Source organism: Pelodiscus sinensis, chromosome 2 (genome assembly GCF_052426305.1).
Source record: "Pelodiscus sinensis isolate ZL-2025 chromosome 2, ASM5242630v1, whole genome shotgun sequence".
Classification (NCBI taxonomy): Eukaryota; Metazoa; Chordata; order Testudines; family Trionychidae; genus Pelodiscus; species Pelodiscus sinensis.
Window position 1 is genome coordinate 32,927,120 of NC_143053.1, and position 21,051 is coordinate 32,948,170.

At 41.4% G+C, this 21,051-nt stretch overlaps 1 protein-coding gene across 9 annotated transcripts in view; it reads right to left on the minus strand.

The window, feature by feature from the left end:
- The window catches only part of OXR1 (oxidation resistance 1), a 397,147-nt gene that overhangs the window by 84,149 nt on the left and 291,947 nt on the right, over positions 1–21,051 (minus strand). For all 9 annotated transcript variants that reach the window (XM_089776181.1, XM_089776183.1, XM_089776186.1 and 6 more), the window contains one exon: positions 9,982–10,064. In XM_089776181.1, coding sequence (XP_089632307.1) covers positions 9,982–10,064 — 83 coding nt within the window. The remainder of the gene's footprint in view (positions 1–9,981; positions 10,065–21,051) is intronic.

Below are 21,051 nucleotides of genomic sequence, written 5' to 3' on the forward strand. Positions count from 1 at the left end.
GGTCCCATTTGAACAGAGGTTAAAAAGATTAGACTTTTCCACTTAGAAAAGAGGAGACTAAAGGGGGGATATGATATAAGTCCATAAAATCATGACTGGTGTGGAAAAAGTGAATAAGAAACTCTTATTTACTTGTTCTCATAACATAAGAACTAGGGGTCCTCTAGGAGTCCCCAAATGAAATTAGTAGGTAGCAGGTTTAAAACAAACAAATGGAAGTTTTCTTCACAAAGCACATGGTCAGCCTGTGCAACTCCTTGCCAGAGGAGGTTGTGAAGAGCAGGAGTTTAACAGGGTTTAACAAAGAACTAGATAAATTCATGGTGGTTAGGTCCATCAATGGCTATTAGCCAGGATGAATAGGAATGGTGTCCTTAACTTCTGTTTGTCTGGAAATGTATGACAAGAGGGATCACGCAATCATTACCTGTTCACTCCCTCTGGGGCATCTGGCATTGGCCATGGCATAGGACTAGATGGACCTTCGGGTCTGAGCCAGTATTGGCCATTCTTATGTTCTTAAGTAGATTATAAATGCTAAAGAAGAACTCTCCCCCATCATAGGATATCTTCATTATAGCAATGTAGGTTGAACCTCTCTAATCCGGCACTTTTGGGATCTCACTAGTTCCGGACCAGATACTTTGCTGAACCACAAAAAGTCAATATTGTCTAGCAGCATTACCCACACTTCAACTACTTACTGGGCTGTTAGAGGACATTTAGGCGTAAATCATAGCTAAATAACATCACAGAATATCAAGAGCAAGGAGTGATGGCTATAAACAAATTTTATGGGACCACAAGAATCTTGGCCACACCTCTGAAAATGGACATCTGGCAAACTAAAAGTCATTCCAGATGATGGATGTTTCTGGGCCAGGGAGTGCCTACTAGTTAGACTGTAGGTATCTACAAGCATTCACAATCAAATTACTTCCTTTAAAAAAGTGCACGTCTTGCATACTTTAAGTTTGCTTGTCTTTGGGAGATAAACTGCAGAAGAGTTCTACATCTATTATCTTTTAATATTTTGTAGCAAACTGGCTAAGCACGTACTCTCTCAATATTCAATAAATGGAGCAAATAGATTTGTTATGACTTGATACAATTTTCACTTTTTTTCTTAATATGTCTGCATCAACAGTGAGGTCTTTCTTTCACTGATCCCATTACTTTTGGAACAACATGAAGCAAAAGTAAATGTTTATTAGAGATGTCAATGTATAGTTGACTACACGATTGACCAATAATCCTGGGCTTATCAGTTAATCCTATCTACTACAAACACCTCTCCTGCCCTTGCTGCCTCTGTATTGGAGGCAGCAAGGGAGTGAGGAGGTGGGAGTGCAGGGGGGCAGTGCAGGCTGCTCTGTGTGATGTCTGCACAGTCTCTGTCTGCGGGGTGACAGGGGGCACGCTGGGAGTGCACTGGCCTCTAGCCCCATCCCAGGGACTATCGAATAATCATGTAACCAGCAAGTTTTGATGTTGTTAAATGATTATTATATTAGTTGATATCCAACATTCCTAATGTTTATAAAATGGGTGATGAAACTTCATGAATTACTGCTGACATCTCTAGTGTTCATTTACTGTAGAATTTATTCCAATTTAACACCTCAGCTGATAGATGGAATTTTGACCTAGTTGAAAGGCAGATAAAGTTACAAGAGCTGGTTCCAGCAGTCAGCCCTGTGTGGGGCTTGGAGCAGGAACCCCATGGGCTGGTCCAGCTGGGCTGAGTGGTCTCCTACCCAGAATTCCACTTAGGATAATCAGTTAAATGTTGGATAACTGATTAAACATTAGGATAACAGGAATTTTACATCCTTGTAACACAAGCCATCAACCTCCCCCAAAATAATTCCTAGAGCAAATCTTTAGAAAAACATCAATCTTGATTTTAGAATAGGTACTGATGGCAAATTCACCATGACCATTGGTAAATTGTTTCAAAGGTTAATTATTCTCATTGTTAAAAATGAACACTTTACTTCCAGTCTGAATTTGTATAGCTCCAACTTCCAGCCACCAGATTATGTTAAATCACGGGTTCCCAAACTGGGGGAGCGTTCCCTCCTGGGGGACAAGAAGAAATTCCAGGGGAGTGCGAGGCAACCCAGCCTCCCCCCACCCCAAATCAAGTTTTGCTGCCCTGGTCAGTTCCTTTTTTTCCCCTCAAGTTTTGCTGCTATTGGGGAGGAGGGAAGGGGCAGGGGGTTCAAAAAAAAAAAAAAAAAAAGGGGGCGTGATGCTGAAAAGTTTGGGAACCACTGTCTTAAACCTTTCTCCTCTAGAGTGAAAAGCTCATTATTAAAATATTTGTTCCCCATTGAGATATTGACCAGGAATGTGAAAATGTAATCATGCACATGGTTAACAGATAAGCCTGGCCTCATCGGTTAACATTCATGGTTACATGAGGCCTGAAGTATGGGGTGCGGAGGGGGGGAGGGGAGAACGATTGAGTCCTGGAATAGTTCAGTTCCAACGGTGCCACCTACCCCTGCCACCCCATGCTAATGACTCTGTACATCCCTAATACTTATAGACTATAATCAAGTCACTCCTTTACTTTCTCTTTGTATTAAGTTAAATAGATAGACTCAAGTAATTGAATCATTTAGGCTATGTCTACAGTGGGAAGGTTTGGTGACAAGAGTGCTGTGGACATGCAAAATTCACCAAGAGTGAAAACTGGTGAAACCAGTTTGTCTGCCTCCCATTATTTGGTAATCCGTTCCTCTCTGTCAAGATTAAATTTAATTTAGACTCCTTCCATGTTCAATGCAACTCTTAGGAAGTTGTCATCTATGACATCTGAAAGTCCAAGAATATTTTAATACTGGTGGCATGAGACCTTCAGCATATCACCCAAACTGAAGTTCCCCCATGATCACGCTACTGTTTTTCTTACACATGACAGACAGGTGCGTAAGGAACTATTCGTGCTGTTCTGCAAGAATGCTTTGATGCTTGATAGCAGACACCAATCCAAATCTGTTAAGACATTGATCCATAATTATTCAAGATTATTTTCTTCTGCGATATCAATGACTTGGAAAACAATTAATGCCATTTTTGATATTGCTATACTCCTCTTTGGGGCATTCTGTCCTTTCAAAACAGGTTAAAACATTGATTTATCATTCCTGTCAAGGGAATCATCCTACCAAGTGTTCTTAATATCAAGAATATCTAGATCAGAGCTTAATATCTAGATCAGAGCTTTTGAGACCATTATTGTAGTATGTTAGAAGGAATACATTTACTGACAACAGCTAGAATCCCACAATGATATATTCAGGGACAGGCATTCTCTTTGTTAACTAACTCATTAGTTAATAACTGAGTGACAACAATGAACACATGTTGCCAATGTTGAAATAATCTCCAAATTATTCTTGCATATGAAGGAGCAGTAAATGGGTACAACAGAGGGATAAACTTAGATGGTCATGGTCTAATAATTATTAGAATTGTTTTTTTACAGCGTTGCAAATGTCACTTCAGTTTGCTTTTCCCCTCTGCTTGGATAATTGAAAACAATCTTTCATTTCTCTTACAAAACATAATAATGCTCATTTGTACATGCAGATAAAGAAAAGAAGGCAGCAATAAGAAATTTAAGTGCATTTCATTCTGTGCAATATGAACATGCATGTGTTACTGAGTTGGTAGCAGATCACAGTCCCACAGAATCATAGGGTTGGAAGAAATCTCAGGAGGTCATTGAACCCACCCCCCTACTAAAAAAGCTGGGTCAAGTGTGATACAAAACCACAAATCCCATGATGTGTTCAATACACCGGCTGCTGAGCTCTATAATTCAGTGTGTGCACATGGAATGGGGGCATGGCAACTTATAATAGCTGCATGACTACACTCATACTGAACTCTTAAGTAACTCAAAACATATGTGCTGCAGATGCACAAATGGGGTCCATTTAATGGAACCCACATTATGCAAACTATATTCCTTCTGAAGAACAATGTGGATCAAATGGTTACTAACTTAAATAATTCACCTTGTGATGCATAATTTTTCAAGATTTTCTCTATGCCTTTTAGCACGTGTGTGGTTTAACAAATAAATTCTCAAGCTGTTTGCTAGGTTAGATGTTGCTACAAAAAATAATGTATATCTTAGCTAATCCTTATGGCTTGTTTAATTAGTTAACTAGGTTTAGACTATAAATCAATCAAGTATACAGTATAGAACACTGCAATAAGAAAAATCTAGAGTTTCCAGTTGCCACCGAGTGTGATTTTCTATATAAACTTCCGATAATCCGGTAGCTTTAGGACTCAGGGGGTGCCGGATTATCAGATATGCCCCACTATTGGAAGGGGGGCTATGAGGGGTCTGTGGTGGGGTGCGGGGATGCCACCCCAGATCCCTCATAGCTCCCCCCGTTCCAATAGTCCAGCTCTGCCTCAGGCATCCCCGATTCAGCCGCTGCTGGTCAGTTTCAGCAGCGGCTGAATCGGGGAAGCCGGGCTCAGAGCAGCTCCAATTGTCCGGCAGCCGAAGCACTTCCGAGTTCCTGATGGTGCCGGATCATCAGGAGTGCCGGAGCATTGGATGCCGGACCAATGGAGTTTTATTGTGTATATATAAAAACCTTCTCTCAAAATAAAATTAGAGAGAGAGCGCAAGCGAGCAAGCATCTGTGTGTCTGCAAGTCCATATGTTCAAGAACTCCTCCTAAATCGTAAGAGCTAGGACCACCAAATTTGATATGCAAAATCCTCTTCTCCTAAGTTTAAAACAAGGTCAGGGTTTGGTTGTGTCAGGAAAATGGGAAGTTCCTGGAATGGACTGAGATACAGCGGTAACTGGGGGTTGAGTGTGCAGATGAGAGCTATGCTGCAGAATAACCACTGGGGGCAGCCAAGAACATGGCCTGCTGGGGCTCACCATCATGCCTGCCATCAGATTTGCCACCCCCTGTCCAAAAGCCCTTCCCTCCCAACCCAGCCTGTTGCTGCAGCACCGGAGGGATGAGGAAGAAAGCCCTACTGGACAGTGGGGAAAGGCACCTACCAGATGAGGGTGGGAGGCAACAAGGGCAGGAAGGAAGAGGCCCCACTGGATGGGACCCCTTGCACTGAATCCCTCCTCACTCCCTCATTTTTGCACCCTTCATGCTCCGCCTCCTGCTCTGCTCCCATCACCAGTCCCCTGTCCTGAGCTCCTCCATCTTTCAACCTGACGTCTGTTCCCTCATGCCCCAGCATCCTGTACTGCCATTCCCCCCATCTCCAAGGCCTTGCCCTGATTCCTTCACATACACACTGCCAGCCCCCTGCCCTGAACAACCTGGGTAATGCCAGGTAAGTCTTCTTGTATTACAAAATACATGCCCCTTATTTTGGAACATCATAGTCACAGGCCATAATGGTGATGCCCTTAATCTATTATTTATTTTACTTCAGCATAACTCAGCTCTCTCAAGGGAACCCCATGCTATACATTTTTCTCAGAAGTGTGCAGGGAGCTCAATAGGCTTACTCCAAAATTAAATGTACTCTAAGTGCACCAAGTCTTAGATTTTTTGGTAATTTAGAATTGGATCTGCATCCTTGCTGAAAAGATAAAATAGATGATTAACTGAATAAAAGAGTGAGAAGAATAACCATTCAAAATCACTTTTGAATTCTGTGTCAGGATCCCATTTAAGCGTAAGAGACTTAGGCTGTTCATATGCAACAACTTCATCTGTTGGTACTTTTAGCAGCAGTGCTGCAACAAAACAAAGTACAGTAGCAAGCAAAAGAGATCAATCATCCAGTAAAACCACCACCATGAATGGGTTTGTAGTAAGGACCAGCAAATACCAACAAGACATAATAGATGAAAAGATTTCTCAATTCATTTATGCTACAATTTATCTTTTTTGTGTTGTTAACAATAAACACCTTCACTGACATGGTTGAGCCCTTACAACCATGCTACACTCCACCTGGTAGAGCAGACATTGTTGGAAGGTTACTACACACAATGCATGAGAACAACTTCAAATGTAGGCAAGAAACACGGAGGGAAATTTGCCAGTTTAAGCCTTGATGAGTGAAGCAATGCACACAATGATCCAGTAATGTGCGCCAGTGTGAGAACAGAAGATGGGGTTGCATATCTTTTGGAAACAATAAATACATCGGGAAACACCCACACAATAGAATATTTAAAAGAAGTGGCAGTGAAAGCTGTAATAAACTGTGAGCAAACATTCAACTATCACGTGCACAGTTTTGTGTCAGACAATATTGAAAACATGGCAAGGATGAGAAGATACAGGCAGTCCCTGGGTTACATACAAGATAGGGACTGTAGGTTTGTTCTTAAGTTGAATCTGTATGTAAGTCGGAACTGGCGTCCAGATTCAGCCGCTGCTGAAACTGATCAGTTTCAACAGCGGCTGAATCTGGATGCCAGTTCTGACTTACATACAGATTCAACTTAAGAACCCCAGGCATCCCCAATCAGCTGCTGCTGAAACTGATCAGCAGCTGATTCCAGGAAGCCCAGGGCAGGGGCTTCCTGTAGTCAGCCACTGGTCAGTTTCAGCAGCGGCTGACTTGGGGACGCCTGGGGCAGAGCACCTGGGGTGCTGCTGGGTTGGTCCAGTAGCGCCGCTGCTCCTCAGCGCTACTGGACCAACCCAGCAGCACCCAAGCTGCTCTGCCCGAGGCGTCCTGATTCAGCCGCTGCTGAATCTGACCAGCAGTGGCTGAATCAGGACGCCTGGGGCAGAACAGCTGGGGTGCTGCCCGGTTGGTCCAGTAGCGCCCAGAGCGGCGCTACGGGACCAACTGGCAGCGCCCCAGCTGCTGTACCACAGGTGTCCGGAGCAAAGCCACGGAGCACAGGGGCAGCGGGACAGCCCAGATGCGCCGTGGCTGTCCTGCTGCCCTCGGGCTCCGTGGCTTTGCTCTGCTTTGCCCCCCCCCCCCGTCCCCCTGGTCTGCAGACCAGGGGAATGGGGGGGGGCAAAGCAGAGCCAAGCAGAGCCAAGCCGCGGAGCGCGCGATCAGCTGACAGCCCAGACGCGTCTGGGCTGTCAGCTGGCCGGGCGCTCCGCGGCTTGGCTCTGCTTTGCCCCCCCCCCCCGTCCCCCTGGTCTGCAGACCGGGGGGGGGGGGGGGCGCGCAAAGCAGAGCCAAGCCTCGGAGCGCGTGGGCAGCGGACAGCCCTGTCCGCTGCCCACGTGCTCCGCCGCTTTGCTTCCTCTCCCTGGTCTGCTGGAGACCAGGGAGAGGAACGGCCCCATTCGTAACTGCGGATCCGACATAAGTCGGATCCGCGTAACTCGGGGACTGCCTGTACTTAGGAAAAACAGAAAAATGCTCCTTATGTGGCTGTAGTGCCCATTTAATGAAGCTTTTATCCACAGACTCTTTTATCCTCCAGGAATAAAAGAAACTGTTGAAGATACAAAATACTGCCATAATAACCATTTTGCTTCAGCTTCACTGAAGAGAGCAGAAAGATCCAAACTAATTCTTCCTCAAAATGATCGATTAGAGTCTGTGTTTGAATGTTTTGAAAACTTTATTAAAAATTGGCCAATTCTCAAACCTTAGTGAAGGAAACCGTGATGAAATAAACTGAAGTATCTCATCCAAAGTATCTAACACTGGATTAAAGAAGAATGTAGAAGATGTGCTCAGTATACTGAAACCTATTGTTTATAGCTTTAAATAAACTTCAGAGACATTGCTGTTGCACTGCTCCTGCTGTCGAAATTTGGGAGGCACTTCAAGAGACACTGACAAAAGAAGTACCTCACCAGAAAGTTAAACTATGGGCAATAAAGAAGCAAATGGATCAAACACTAACTCCACTTCATTTTCTTGCAAACATTCTAAACCCCAGATATAAGGGTAGATGCTTAAGTTAATCGACTATACTATTACATCCCTACTCTAAATCACTTCTCAGTTATTCCAGTCATAATAAATTCCAGTAATTGAGTGAAACCATTTCATCAGTACATCAGGTTTACTGATGTTTTGAACAAAGTCACTCCCCTAAATTGGTGGAAATCATTAGCCAGGCACTTTGAAACAGAGTTCCTTAGTTGCTAAGCCAACTTTTCACAGCAGTAGCTTCCTCTGCAAGCACAGAGAGAATATTTTCATTGTTTGGTATTATTCACTCAAAGCTAAGAAATGGACTGGGAGTTGAAAAAGCAGGAAAACTCTTATTTCTGTTTCAGTCCATGACCTAAACAATAGCGGGTAGTGAGGAAGATGAGAGCTAGTTGTAGAAATGTTAAGGCCACTGTACATTTAATGTTCTGAGGACTCGTCTGTTAGAACTAATAAAATTTGAAAATTAAAACAAAAGTTTGAGGATAGCCATCATCTAGCCACTCAGGAGACTGCTGCAATTGCAAATGAGAAACATTTACGTAATATATTTTATTAAACTAAATCTTAAGTAAGTATGATTGTGTTTGTATGTGTGATTTAGATCTTACTATTCCTAACATACCGCTGCTGCATATGCAGCTTGACACACGTAATGTTTATTATGTGGTATTTCCTAAATCAATGAAAATCAAGTTATCTAAAAAAAATTACACAATGTATGCCTCTTAGATGTTGTAAAATGCTGTATTGAGCTGTAAATTAACACATTCTAGTGATCAGATTTGCACCACTGTTTAAGAAATACATGAGGAAGCAATAGTGGGAAACTTGATTTACAAAGCAATGATTATTTTCTTGGTGGTTTTAATCACTTTGATTTAAATCAATCCACCTTGGTAAAGTGACAAGAGGCTTTATGCAGCCTTGGAAGGATTTTATTAACTGAACAAGAATGACAGCTGAGTGATACCTTAGGGCTACAAGTTATATCTGGTAATCTTTTTCAATTACTGTATTTCACTGATATAATTAGGAAGGAAGCATAATTTCTATGAAATTGTATGTATATTCAAAGAAAAGGAAAACTGTTCTGTGTTGCATGTTGAAAAATTCAAAATACGAGACATTAAATTTATATTGCAATAAAGATTCATTAATAAAGCAGTGAGAGAAGTAGTTTTGTTTTCTGTGTAAACCAGACTAAAAGTTAGCCTGGAACTAATCTCAAGAACTTCCATCCCACTCCTCCCAAAATATTTCAAGATAAGGTTATCCATATTAGCAGATAAGGAAAAAGTGACAAAGTTTACTTCTATATAAAGCCATAATTTTCTTTATTGGTCCTCTTTATATCTTATTATTTACCAGTTTCTTATAAAAGAAATATATGTATTTAATCACAAAGCTTCATAACTAATTCCATGAAATATGTGTCTGACTTTCAACATATTAACTGAAAATGTATATGCAGTGATTAGAGAGCTTAATACACAACACAAGACAGATATTTCTCACTTCAGTTTCCCCTAGTAACCAGAAACGTGAAAAACTGACTGCAGCACAGTTTGAGGGTCATTTCAAGAACATAACAGTCAAAGAAAGGCTCCATTTTCAGATACTGCTGGGAAAATAGAATATACCTCCCTTAGGTACAGATCAATGGAAATTAGTAGGAGAATGCTGGGAAGATATCACCAAGACAGACGTAATCTTATGTTTATTATTTCTCTCTATTCAGTGAATTGTTAATGATGCTGAAAGCTTTAGACATAAGTGATTTTATAGTTCAAGTAATTTACTGTAAGTTACTGAATAATTAGCCTTCAAGAGATACTTTTGACTGACATTTGTTCAACTATTAATTTAATCTGTATGGAAAACTAAAGTTTCACTTTTGCAGCATGTTTCACATACCTCCTGGAAAACCTTAGGAGTGCTAGCTATTTAATTCCTAATAAGGTTCCCTATTATCAGAAGTGTGGACTGAAGAAAACAAAGGTAATTAGCAAAGCTATTTTGTTTGTATTATATATCAGAAACCTCAAGACTCTGCACATTTCTATGCAAAAGGAATATTTAAACAGCCAAGCAGTAACTTACTGTATATTCAATAGTCCCTTTAGGCTTCTGAAAAGACATTCGTCTCCCATCTTTCTTGTCTGGGTTCTTCTTCTGGCCAGTATCTGAAAAAAATTGAGGCAAGGAGCGTGTTAAATTCATTTTCCTCTCTCTCAGTACTGTCACAGGCTGCTGATTACAGCCCCGTGGGTAGACCTCTAATTCAGCTTGCTTCTTGTGACTCTAGACTCTAGCAGACAGACAACCAGCTGCTGGAACAGGGACTTCACTCCTTTCCTATGTGCTTTAAGGATCTGACCAATATAATCCACTGAGGCAACTGGGAATCAGTTATCTACATAAGTACCTGCTATCATCCAGGATGCTATTAATGCAGAAAAGACTAAAATGATTGATCTCCTTCAGACAAAGATATATCAATTGCATAAGCAATGCTTCTAATGATAATCTTTAATTGGTTCTATGTTGCACAGGATCTGTCATTATTGTCTGTTCCAGACACTGTTTAAAGTTTCAAGAAACTAGATGAAATTAAAAGCAATAGCTTTTAAGGTGAACAAAATAATATTTTAAAGAATGCATAGTGTTGAAGAGAAATATTTGTATATAAACCAAGTTGCACATACAAACAAAACTCTAGAAGACTTCTCCATATATTTTAGTTTCAAAGGGTAAGAAGTAAAGCACATCCTCTCTGAGCATGTACATTTCACCTAATTGTGAAGATGCACTTAAAGCATTGTTCCTTGGCTTATACAACACTGACTTTTTTTCTGATGACCATCAATATGTAATGCCTGCAGCTTTACTGGGATCAAATACAAGAAATGGAATTTACTGTAATTATACTAGAATTTTGCTAACTTGTACTTAAAAAAAGTAGTCTGATTTTATTTAGCTTCATAATTCACCAACATAAAATGTATTTTAGTATTTGAAGCATTATAATTTAATTTTACACAAGTACTTTCCTAAATACAAGTAGGAATACAGATACAGTTTGTGAAATTATTTGCATATCTTGCTACCCTGAGACTTAATTCTGGAACTCTGCTATCTTTGCTGCAAATAAGAGATTTTTCTTGTGTGAGAGGAACCATATTTGTGGATTTGTAAAAGTTAGCCAGGTTCTACTGCAGCATTGTGCTTATGCACTATTTCCATATCTTCAATTTATATATTCATTATATATTTCAATCATGTTTTTAGTACAGTACAAATTCTTACAATTCTCAGCCACAAATAGACAAGTTTGAAAAGAGATAGAAAGTGAAAAGAACAAATAGATAAATATTTTTGAAGTGTGCCAAATAACTTTTACTGTATATTTAAATGACTTCCTCCCTCCCTCCCTCAAGCAATTTAAAAGCTTAGATAAAATCCAACTAGTTGCTCTTCCAATTCTGTAGTCACTGACTGTCCCCTATGTCTACATTGAACAGAGGTGAAATGTATCAAATTGGTTATACAAAGACAACTTAATTTCATACTCAAACCCCTGCCGCCCACACAAGGGATGTGAAAGTATTATCGGTTAATCATTTATTCGATTAGCCTGGGCTTATTGGTTACCGTTAATGGTTACACGCAAGCTCCTGCCCTGCTCCTCGGGAGCCAACTGACACCTCACGCTGTTGGCTTTGTATCAGAGACAGCAGCCAGTTCCTCGGAAGCAGAGCTGTAAGTGTGCATCGGCTCCTGGGGAAGCTGAATGCAGCCCTGCGCTGCTGCTTCTGTATGAGAGGCAGCAGCAGTTACTTGGTTATCCAATACATGCTTTTTAACATCCCTCCTCCTCCTCCTCCTCCCCTCACACACAGCATTAAGGAAGAAGTAGAAGGCAATGCCCCCTACCTTACGCTCTATAGATTAAAGTTAACTTGTTGCTAAGTGTTTCAAAGACGGAGGATGCAACTGATGGAACACTTTCAATGCTTAATCAAAACACAAGTTTCAGAGTAGTCTACCTCAAGAGCAACTGGTTGGATAAGACTTAGAAGTAGCAAAAAAGAACAGAAAAAGCAGTTAAGTCTCATGTTAACAGCCTATACTTTGTCACCTAGGCTACACATGTGTACAGCTCTAATACATTTTTCCAAATCGTCAAGTAGTTCATGCTCTGCAAAGAAGTCTAATCACATGAGTGGCTGAACAATTCAAAATAATTTTCTATAAATTGCTACCTCATGAGGTGGAGTTAATTTTTACTTTTCTTTTTTTTTTCCCAGTGAAAAAGGAACAGCTAATAATTTATGAAAGTTTTTATTTACGTAATCAAGAAATAACTACAATGGTTTAAACATAAGGTTTAAACAAAAATACTGAATACCCCTCCTCCCCCCCAAAAAGCCCACTGGGGAAAAAATTCTGTTGAGGGGAAAAAAGGAGACCACCAAAGTTGAGCCAAAAAAAAAGGGGGGACCCCAAGAGTTATTAAGCAAGCAAACAAACAAAACAAAAACAAAACAAGGCCCCTTTAAGTGCGTGCAGAGTCAGGAGGAAGAGGAGGGGTTGAGCACTAAGACCCAGGGAAGAAATTGCTTCCCTTTGCTCAGGTCTTTAGGCTTTTTGCTGACAGCCATCTTGTTTTCTTGGTTGAGCCAGAAGGGAGCTTCCCTGTGGAACCAGGTAAGCAGGGGATGTGGGAGGGGGGGGGGGGTCCGGGACGGGGGACTGGGCCCAGTTGCTGAGTGTGTCGTAGGGTTGCCAGGTGTCTAGTATTTTAGCCTCCTGGCAGGGCTGCCCCCCCCCCCCCCCCGAAAATACTGGACATTTTAGGCGTCCAGTATTTTCTGCATTTTTTTTTAATCAGACAGGAGGCAAAAATACCAGATTGTCCAAGTCAATACCGGACACCTGGCAACCCTAACTAGGAGTATGTTAAGAGAATGTCTTGTTCATCGCCATGAAAAACAAACTCGTTTTTTCAGTTTTCAAATGCAGAGTGCTTTTTTGTATAATTGTAAGTGCATACAGCACTCCACTTTAAGAGACTACTTTTCATCAATAGATGTAGGATTGCATTGCTAACATTCCACTTACACGTATGAAGAGACACTCTCAGCAGAATTCAAACTTCAAGAGCGGCAGGCAGCTTATTACTTATAGGTAGAACAAAATACCAGAGTTGGCAGTCATCATGCAGATGCAAGAAGATATCTTTACTTTAGTGTCATCAGAGGAGAAACAGGAACCAAATGAGAAAGATGAACAAGTGTACTGTAAACTAAGGCACTAGTTGTCAACCTCTCTTAACTTGTCCACTCATAACATTGCTATCTGAACCTAAGTTTGAGGAAAATGGTAGAGTAGGGAAGATTAAAACATTTTTGCAACTTTTTTTCTGTTCTACACATATTTGTTATTTGTCTAGTTTACATATTCTGAATCTATGTTAGGACAGCTATCAAATATAATCTGTCACTTGAATGCACATGAAAGAATGTTAAGTTTTATTCAGGTTTTGTTCGTTTGAAGCACAAATTACTTTCTTACTTCTTTCCCAGATTGAGAATTCAACGGTAGCACTTTTTTTTTTTTTTTTTACTATTTCTCTATTTTCTCCTGAGTAAATATCCAGAAAACTAACCCTTCTCTCTTAAATACCTTTACTTTAAAAAAAAAAAAATACTGTAACCATAAAACAAAGGCTGGGTCTTCCACCTCTGTGAATGTATATATCAGTCTAATACTACTGAAATAAAAGATTTCTTCACCTATGGGAATAATGTTACTCTTTACTGTTCTAACAGCTGAAAACATTTTCTACTTTAACCCTGAATGCAATATTGGGCCTTACTTTCCCAACAATAGAGTATTAGTATGGTTTTCAGTTTATTATGAAGTACTCCAAATGGACTGGATAAGTTAACTTTAAATCTGGATTTAAAAATGTACTAAAGACTAAAAAGGATGAGGCTGAAAGGAGAGAACATATGATGCTTCTCACCTTGTTAAAATTAAGTTAGTTTGACATACCTGAGCGAACACAAAACAGCAATAAGCAGGTTTATCTAAACCAGTGGTCCGCGGACACCTCGCATGTGGTCCACTGCAGGACCTCACTCCCTCCCCGCCACCATAAAGCGGGGACCCTGTGCTGCAGCTGCAGCCTTGTGGTCAGCTCCAGTGTCAGCTCCGGGTGACATGTGGGGAAGTAAAGAAATCAAATTCACCTCTCCCTGCTCGCACGGGCCACGGGGCTACATGTGAAGGAGCAGCATGTCCCTCGGTTGGTCTTGTGGGGCAGGCAGCAGGTTGGGCTGCATGAGTCTCAGCCACGTGGGGCGGACTTTCGTGGTACATAAGCGGCCAGCACTGCCCCTCCTTTCCTGGCAGCAGGTTGGGCTGTGCCGTGCCCGGCAGCCGTGAGAGGAGGCGATGCGGAGGCTGAGGATCCTGCACATGCAGGAAGAAGGTGAGGACTCGGGGCCCTTTGGGACTTTGCACCCATGGGGACTCAGTCTGGGAGGCCCCAAAGGCACCATGGATTGGACCCCTGTGGGACCCCATCTCCTGCAGGGCTGGACAGCCGGGGGTCATCTACCTGCTCACCCCCTCCTTGCTGAGTTGTGCCCAGCCTCCCTTCCCCTAAACCCTGCCCTCCGAGCCACCATGACCCCCACCCTATTTCTAGGGGCACTGTGTGTCCCCCCCCCCATCTTTCTGAACCCCTTCAGCCACTCTGCTCCTCAACTTTAGCATCAGGCACTCCTTGCCCCCGGCCAGACACCCTACCCCCAGTCTTCTCCTGTACCCTCCCTCCTGGCCAGATTCCTTACTCCCAGCCTGTTTCTGCACCACACTCTACCCCAATCACTGGCATCCCTGTCCCACACACTGAACCCCTCATATTTAATAATTTAAATTAAATTAAACCAGTCTCCCTAGCTGCAGCACTAGCAAAATGGCTCAGGTGTAATTATGTAATTAACGGTGAGTTTCAATTAGCAATTGGTGGTCCGTGGAAAGGTTTACATTGCGCCAGATGGTCCATCAGCTAAAAAGTTTAAGAACCACTGATATAAACCAGGTTGCTATCAACTTTTTCAGATGACTGTAGCCATTTCAGGAATATGATTGGTCTTGCACATGCCTAGTTTCACCTCAATTTACTTGCTTACAAAATCAATTGTGTTGACAAAAATACAGTGTCACTTACTGAAAAATTGCTTACTTTCTTTAACCATATAATTATAAAATAAATCAACTGGAATATAAATATTATACTTACATTTAAGTGTACAGCATACGGTGAAATGTCAATAGGTTATTGTCTGGATGAAATTTTACTTTGCACAGACTTCACTAGTGCTTTTTTATCTAGCAGCTTGTAAAAGTAGGCAAAAATCTAGATGGGTTGATGTAGCCTTGGAAGACCTCATCCTATCACTAGGGATACACATATCCCTATTTAAGGACCACTGGTCTAGGCCATAATCAGTATTTTATTACCTTTAAAGTTATCTACAGAAAACACCGATGTTTACTTCCAAAAGATGCTCTACTAAATCACTACTTAACATGAAGCAACTTGTCGTCATTTGCCTACTGATAAAACAGAGGAAGCATTGATAATTACAGCTTTACTAGATTAGTTCCACTCAGTAGCAATTAGATCTGTGTAATCTATTGCATAAAACCAAAAAACAAATATTAAAGTTGGAATCATTTTATCCAACATTATGAATTCTAGAAGTGTTTTTCTGAAAGCACGGGCCACTACTCAATGGAGTGATTGTCTCGGACTCTCCCCCCTCTTTTTGAAATCATGTAAAATCTTTGTATCAACTACTACAATATACATTTTCACATGTCTTTTCACGTTGATCACTGCAAGCAATGAGACAGTACCATCAAATCAGCCAATTCTCTGCAAATCATCTGTGATCTGTAGACCATTGTGAAAGTGCCACTTCTCAAGTTAGCCCAAGTCTCGCTGTCCTGACAAGATAACCCCATTTACTTTACACACAAAAACTTTATCCCATGACTATTTTAATTGTGGTATTGTTAACAAGCCTACAATGAGGAGTAACGGTAGTTCGAATTAGGAGCTTTAATTCAAACTACCTAGCCCATGCCGCGTATAGCCGCGGGCAGTGAGTTCAAACTACCGGACATTTAAAAATGGTAGCGCCCGGGAACATGCAAATAAAGCCCAGGATATTTTAATCCCAGGCTTCATTTGCAAGTTTGAATGACTATATTAGCCACCCTAGTTCGAAGTAGGGTGGCTAGTGTAGACATACCCCTAGATACTACCATAATTATCTATGAATTTACTTCACATGGACAGCATGCAGGATGTGAGTTAATGTTTGGAATAACTGAAATGTGCATGTATACTCCTTTAGAGACTTTAGTGTAACCCTCACTCAAACATTTATTTGAAATGCAGACCGCTATCACAATTTTATCAAGAGTTTTAGTCTGATCGTAATTAGGAACTGATCAATTACAGGGTCCTTAATTTCCTCAAGCAGTTCAATGTGAGTTTAATACATTAACTTTTAAGAACTATGTACATTCTGTTTCCCAGACAGAGAGAGGGCATATACACTTAATTAGAGACAGCCATAATGTTTCTAATACAGGAGAACCTCAGAGTTATGAACACCAGAGTTACTGTCTGGTCAAACACATCTCATTTGGCACCTAAAGTACACAATCAGGAAGCAACATTAACTATTTAAAAATAAAGGGAAAGTTTAAATAAGATTTGACAAAGTATGGAGGAAACGATGTGCTTATTTAATTTAAATTAAGATGGTTAAAAGTGGGATTTTTCTTCTGCATAGTAAAGTTTCAAAACTGCATTACGTCAAAGTTCAGCTGCAAATTTGAAGAAAAAAACCAACCAGAATATTTTATTCAGAGTTATGAACATTTCAGTTACAATATCCATTCCTGAAGTATTTGTCACTATTATATGTTCCCTCCTTTACATTCTGCCTTCTCCTTTTCATCCCCACGTGCCTTGGTTCTCTTTGAATACCATCTGTATGTCTCCTCTATATTCCTATTTGTTTCATGCAATATTAACTCAAAGGAGACAGTACAGTTATCACTGCAGCAGCATCTCCAAATTAGCACAAGGTGGACTAAGACCTGGTCTGTACTATTGGAGAGACAATATAAGATATGCAAATCCAGCTATTCTAGTCACGTAGCTGTAACTGACATACCTTAAGTATAATTTCTGAAGCATCCCCACTCAAGGAAATAGATGGGAAAAACTCTTCCATCAACAACCCTTACTTCTCATGACCCCATGAAGTACCAGGGTTGACAGGGGCATCATCAGCTGTTGATTTAGCAGGGCTGTCCACCGCAAACAGGAGCTGCTGGATTCAGCACGAGCCGGGACAGAGCAGTCCCGGCTCACGCTGATCACTGAACCTCTGCATTTTAACCCTAGCAACTCTTACTACATTTACAATGCAGAGCAGCAGTGCAGGTGGCTCTGGAGCCAGTTCCTGGAGTTACCTCCACTCTGGCTCTGCAATGCAGTATTTATTGACAGATTGTATCAACTATACGATTAGCCAGATAATCACATTTTAACATCCTTAAACCTAACAACTTAGAATTTGACTTCTACCACTGGATGCCCTAATGCAGTGGTCACCAACCTGTAGATCGGGATCTACCGGTAGATTTTGGAGCCTCTGACAGGGGATCCTGACTGGTTTGGCCAGAGAGCTATCAAGTGCTGGCACTTCAACTGCCCCTCCACTCACTGTCATGCTGCTCCTGCCCTCTGCCTTGGAGCTGCCCCACTGGGAGCTTTCTGCTTGCTGTGCAGGATATGGAAGAGAGAAGGGGGGATGGTGGGGCGCTGATGTCAGGGTGTCCCTCCTCCCCCCACTCCTGTACCCCATCTCCACACAGAGAGAAGGAGATGCAAATCTCTCTCACTCTCACACTCTGCGTGTGTGTGTTAGTCTCACAAAACACACATTGTCCTTTATTCTCATCTCCTGACCCAACTCATACATGGGTTGTTGGTTGCTACTTTTTTTCCTGCTTGCAAAGTGGGTTATTTTTGGTTTATGACCTCCCCCACCCCACCCATTGTGGTACTGTTATTTCTACTTTATATTAAGTACTAAAGCAGGAACAGTAACAGAGCAGGCTATTAACTTGTACAACTGGATAGCACAGGTGGTTAATAAAACTTCTCTGATTTCACATTTCAAATGTTCTACTGCACTGCCAATATTGTGGTAAGCTGTACTAGAAGCATTGAAAGACCATGGAACTCCTTGGATACACTGTCTACTATTATTCTAATAAAACAATCTTAACTTAAATCAGAGGGCGATATAGAAGCTCTGGATATGCTTATAGAAAAGACAACTTCCTAAGACATTCAACTCTCGTCCATGTAACTTCAGCTGAACCTAGACAAAATTGCAATTTAAGGCATACAAAACAAGTTCCCCGATAAACTATAACATGCAGATATTTTATATGAGTAGTTTCCATAAACTGCTGTGAACTTCTTGAACTTTCATGTTCATGATTGGACATACTGCTAGAATTGAAGACTTTAAGGGAATAAATTGTCAGGAAGTTGTCCTATAACTTTACATCTTTCGAAAGAGGGATGTAAATTAGGCACACTGAAAGTGCAAATGAAGCAGGGATTTAAATATCCTGTGCTTCATTTGCATAATTGCATCACAGTGGTCTTTAAAAGAAGAGTATTTTGAAAGTGAAACCACCATCTAGATGCGGTTCTTTTGGGAAAAAAAAAGCCTTTTTTGAAAGATCCCGTACTCCTTAAAAAAATAAGGACGCTGACAAAACATCCACATCAGAACGACGAGATATGCATGCTGATTAGTCCACAAGGAGAGCCAGCTTAAAAACCAGCTCCCTTTGCAGACCGGCTGCCTGTCACCCTGTGCTGCTGCCTCTGATAAAGAGATAGCAGCGCAGGGTGGTAGAAGCCCCTATTGGGACAGGAGGGAAATAGTTCCCAGATCTGGAGTGAATCAGGACTGAGCCGGGCTGCTGGCCAGCCTGCTAAAACATTTACTAGCAAGGGGGAGGGGAAATGCGTGTAGTCTATAGCATTAATCTATAAACTTTTGCTTATCGGTCAGTCAGTTAATCGAATACACTATTACATCCCTAGTTAAAAGTCAACCTAGATAAAACAAAAATGATAGGCTGAAGACAACAACCAGGAGAAATGTCTGAGATTATACTGGCCCCTAGGATTGAAGGGTTACGGTCATCAATTAAAACCTCAGTTCACAAATCTGATATCTTGGTCTGTTGCCAGCTTATACAAAATAATACCTTGGACAACAACAAAAAGATACTTTCAAAAATTGTGTTAACTATTTGCAAGACTCCTTTAAACTTCAGTATTCCTTACAAATTAGAACACTTTATTTTAAAAGGAGTCTACATTAGGTGTGTGTTAAAGGGTGCTTTAATTGTATTACTTCACACTTTTTTAAAAGCACCACCTTCCCCCCTCCAACATAGCTTCTCCTTCATCAACCTTTATTCTCAGATCTGCACCTCATCACCATATTAGATTACTATAATTAATTCTATAGGGACTGCACCTTTGGTCCATTCAGAAATGGAAGCTAATGCAGATGCTCATTTGTTAAGCACAGTATCTCACTGTAAGTAATGACACGAGTGTCAGAATTTGCACTAGCTACCTGCTAGTTTTCACCTAGCGTTTAAACTTGCGCCTCTCACATTTATTTTCAGCTAGTGACATCTACTCAATGTCTCATGTCCTATTTCTGGTCCTTTTTTAATACTAGTCACCTTATTAAATGCAAAAGATAAAACATTGAACAAGATTGTTGACCCAACTGATCTCTCTAATATTCTGGGACTGATCTGGCTACCACTGACAGGAAACACTCAAGATCATCTCATCTGAGAAACTGGGTTTTGCTCATGATTATATATTTATAGATATTTGTTAGTCTCAAAGGTGCCACAGGACTACTTGTTTTTAAAGTTACAGACTAACATGGAAAAAACTTAAGCAACAGATAATTCTGCAGCACCTTAGAGACTATCAAAAAAGGTGCTGCAGAACTAATTGTTGTTGAAGTTTTTTTAGTTACAGACTAATGCAGGGCCAGGCAAAATACAGCTCACAGGCCACATCCAGCCCACCAAGGTACCAGATCCAGCCCATGGATGCTGCGGAGCCCCAAGCAGGCTCCACGCTTGCCTCGCCCCACCCTCATGCCATTCATAAACGTGGCAGTGGGGCAGTTTCACTTTAAAAACTGATCCCGGATGGGAGGGGTGAAGCTTTAGGAGCACAATCCCATTGACTGGCCTCTGGCCAGAAAATGGCCAATGGGAGCTATCAGTTTCAATAACAGACAGCCACGAAACACAAGGGATTTGTAGTTAGTCACAGAGCACATGGCAGCAGCCTGTGTGAGGGTGGGGCAGGCAGAGAGGCTAATTCAGGATCGGGCTGCTGGCCAGTAAGTCTCCTGACCAGACCCTACCTCTGGCACCCCAGCCCCTCCTTTCCCCCTCTCCTGCACCCATATCCCCCTCCCAGATCCAGCACCCCAATTTCCTGATCATAGTCCTCTCCTGCCCTAGCTCACAACTCAAACCCCTGTACCCGCTCCTGTACCCCAAGTCCCAGCCCCAGGTCTCAATCCAACCCCCCTGCAACCCAGGACAGTGCCCCAGGTCACAACTGTCTCCTTCACCCAAATACCCTCCCTTACCCCAAGCTCCCTTCTGTACTGTGAAAGTAGAAAGAATTATACTGTAAGAAAAAGATGAATTGTGCTGTAATAATTGAATAAGTTGAAGGAATTCTGTTTGTCTTTTTAAGAGGAAGAAGAAAAGTATGTTAATGTTGATTGTAGGTATGCAGATCAAGGTGCTAGCCAATTTGGGCCTGAGTTTAACAGGAAAAGGAACATTAGGTGTTAGACAGAAAGCAATTCCAGATAATCAGGGAGATATAGCCAGGAGATTGCTGTGTGCTTGATATTGAAATGAAGATACTTAACCACACTAATAATGTGAAGTTTTGCCACACCCTTTGATCTTGTTAACTTGGCCTTTTGACTG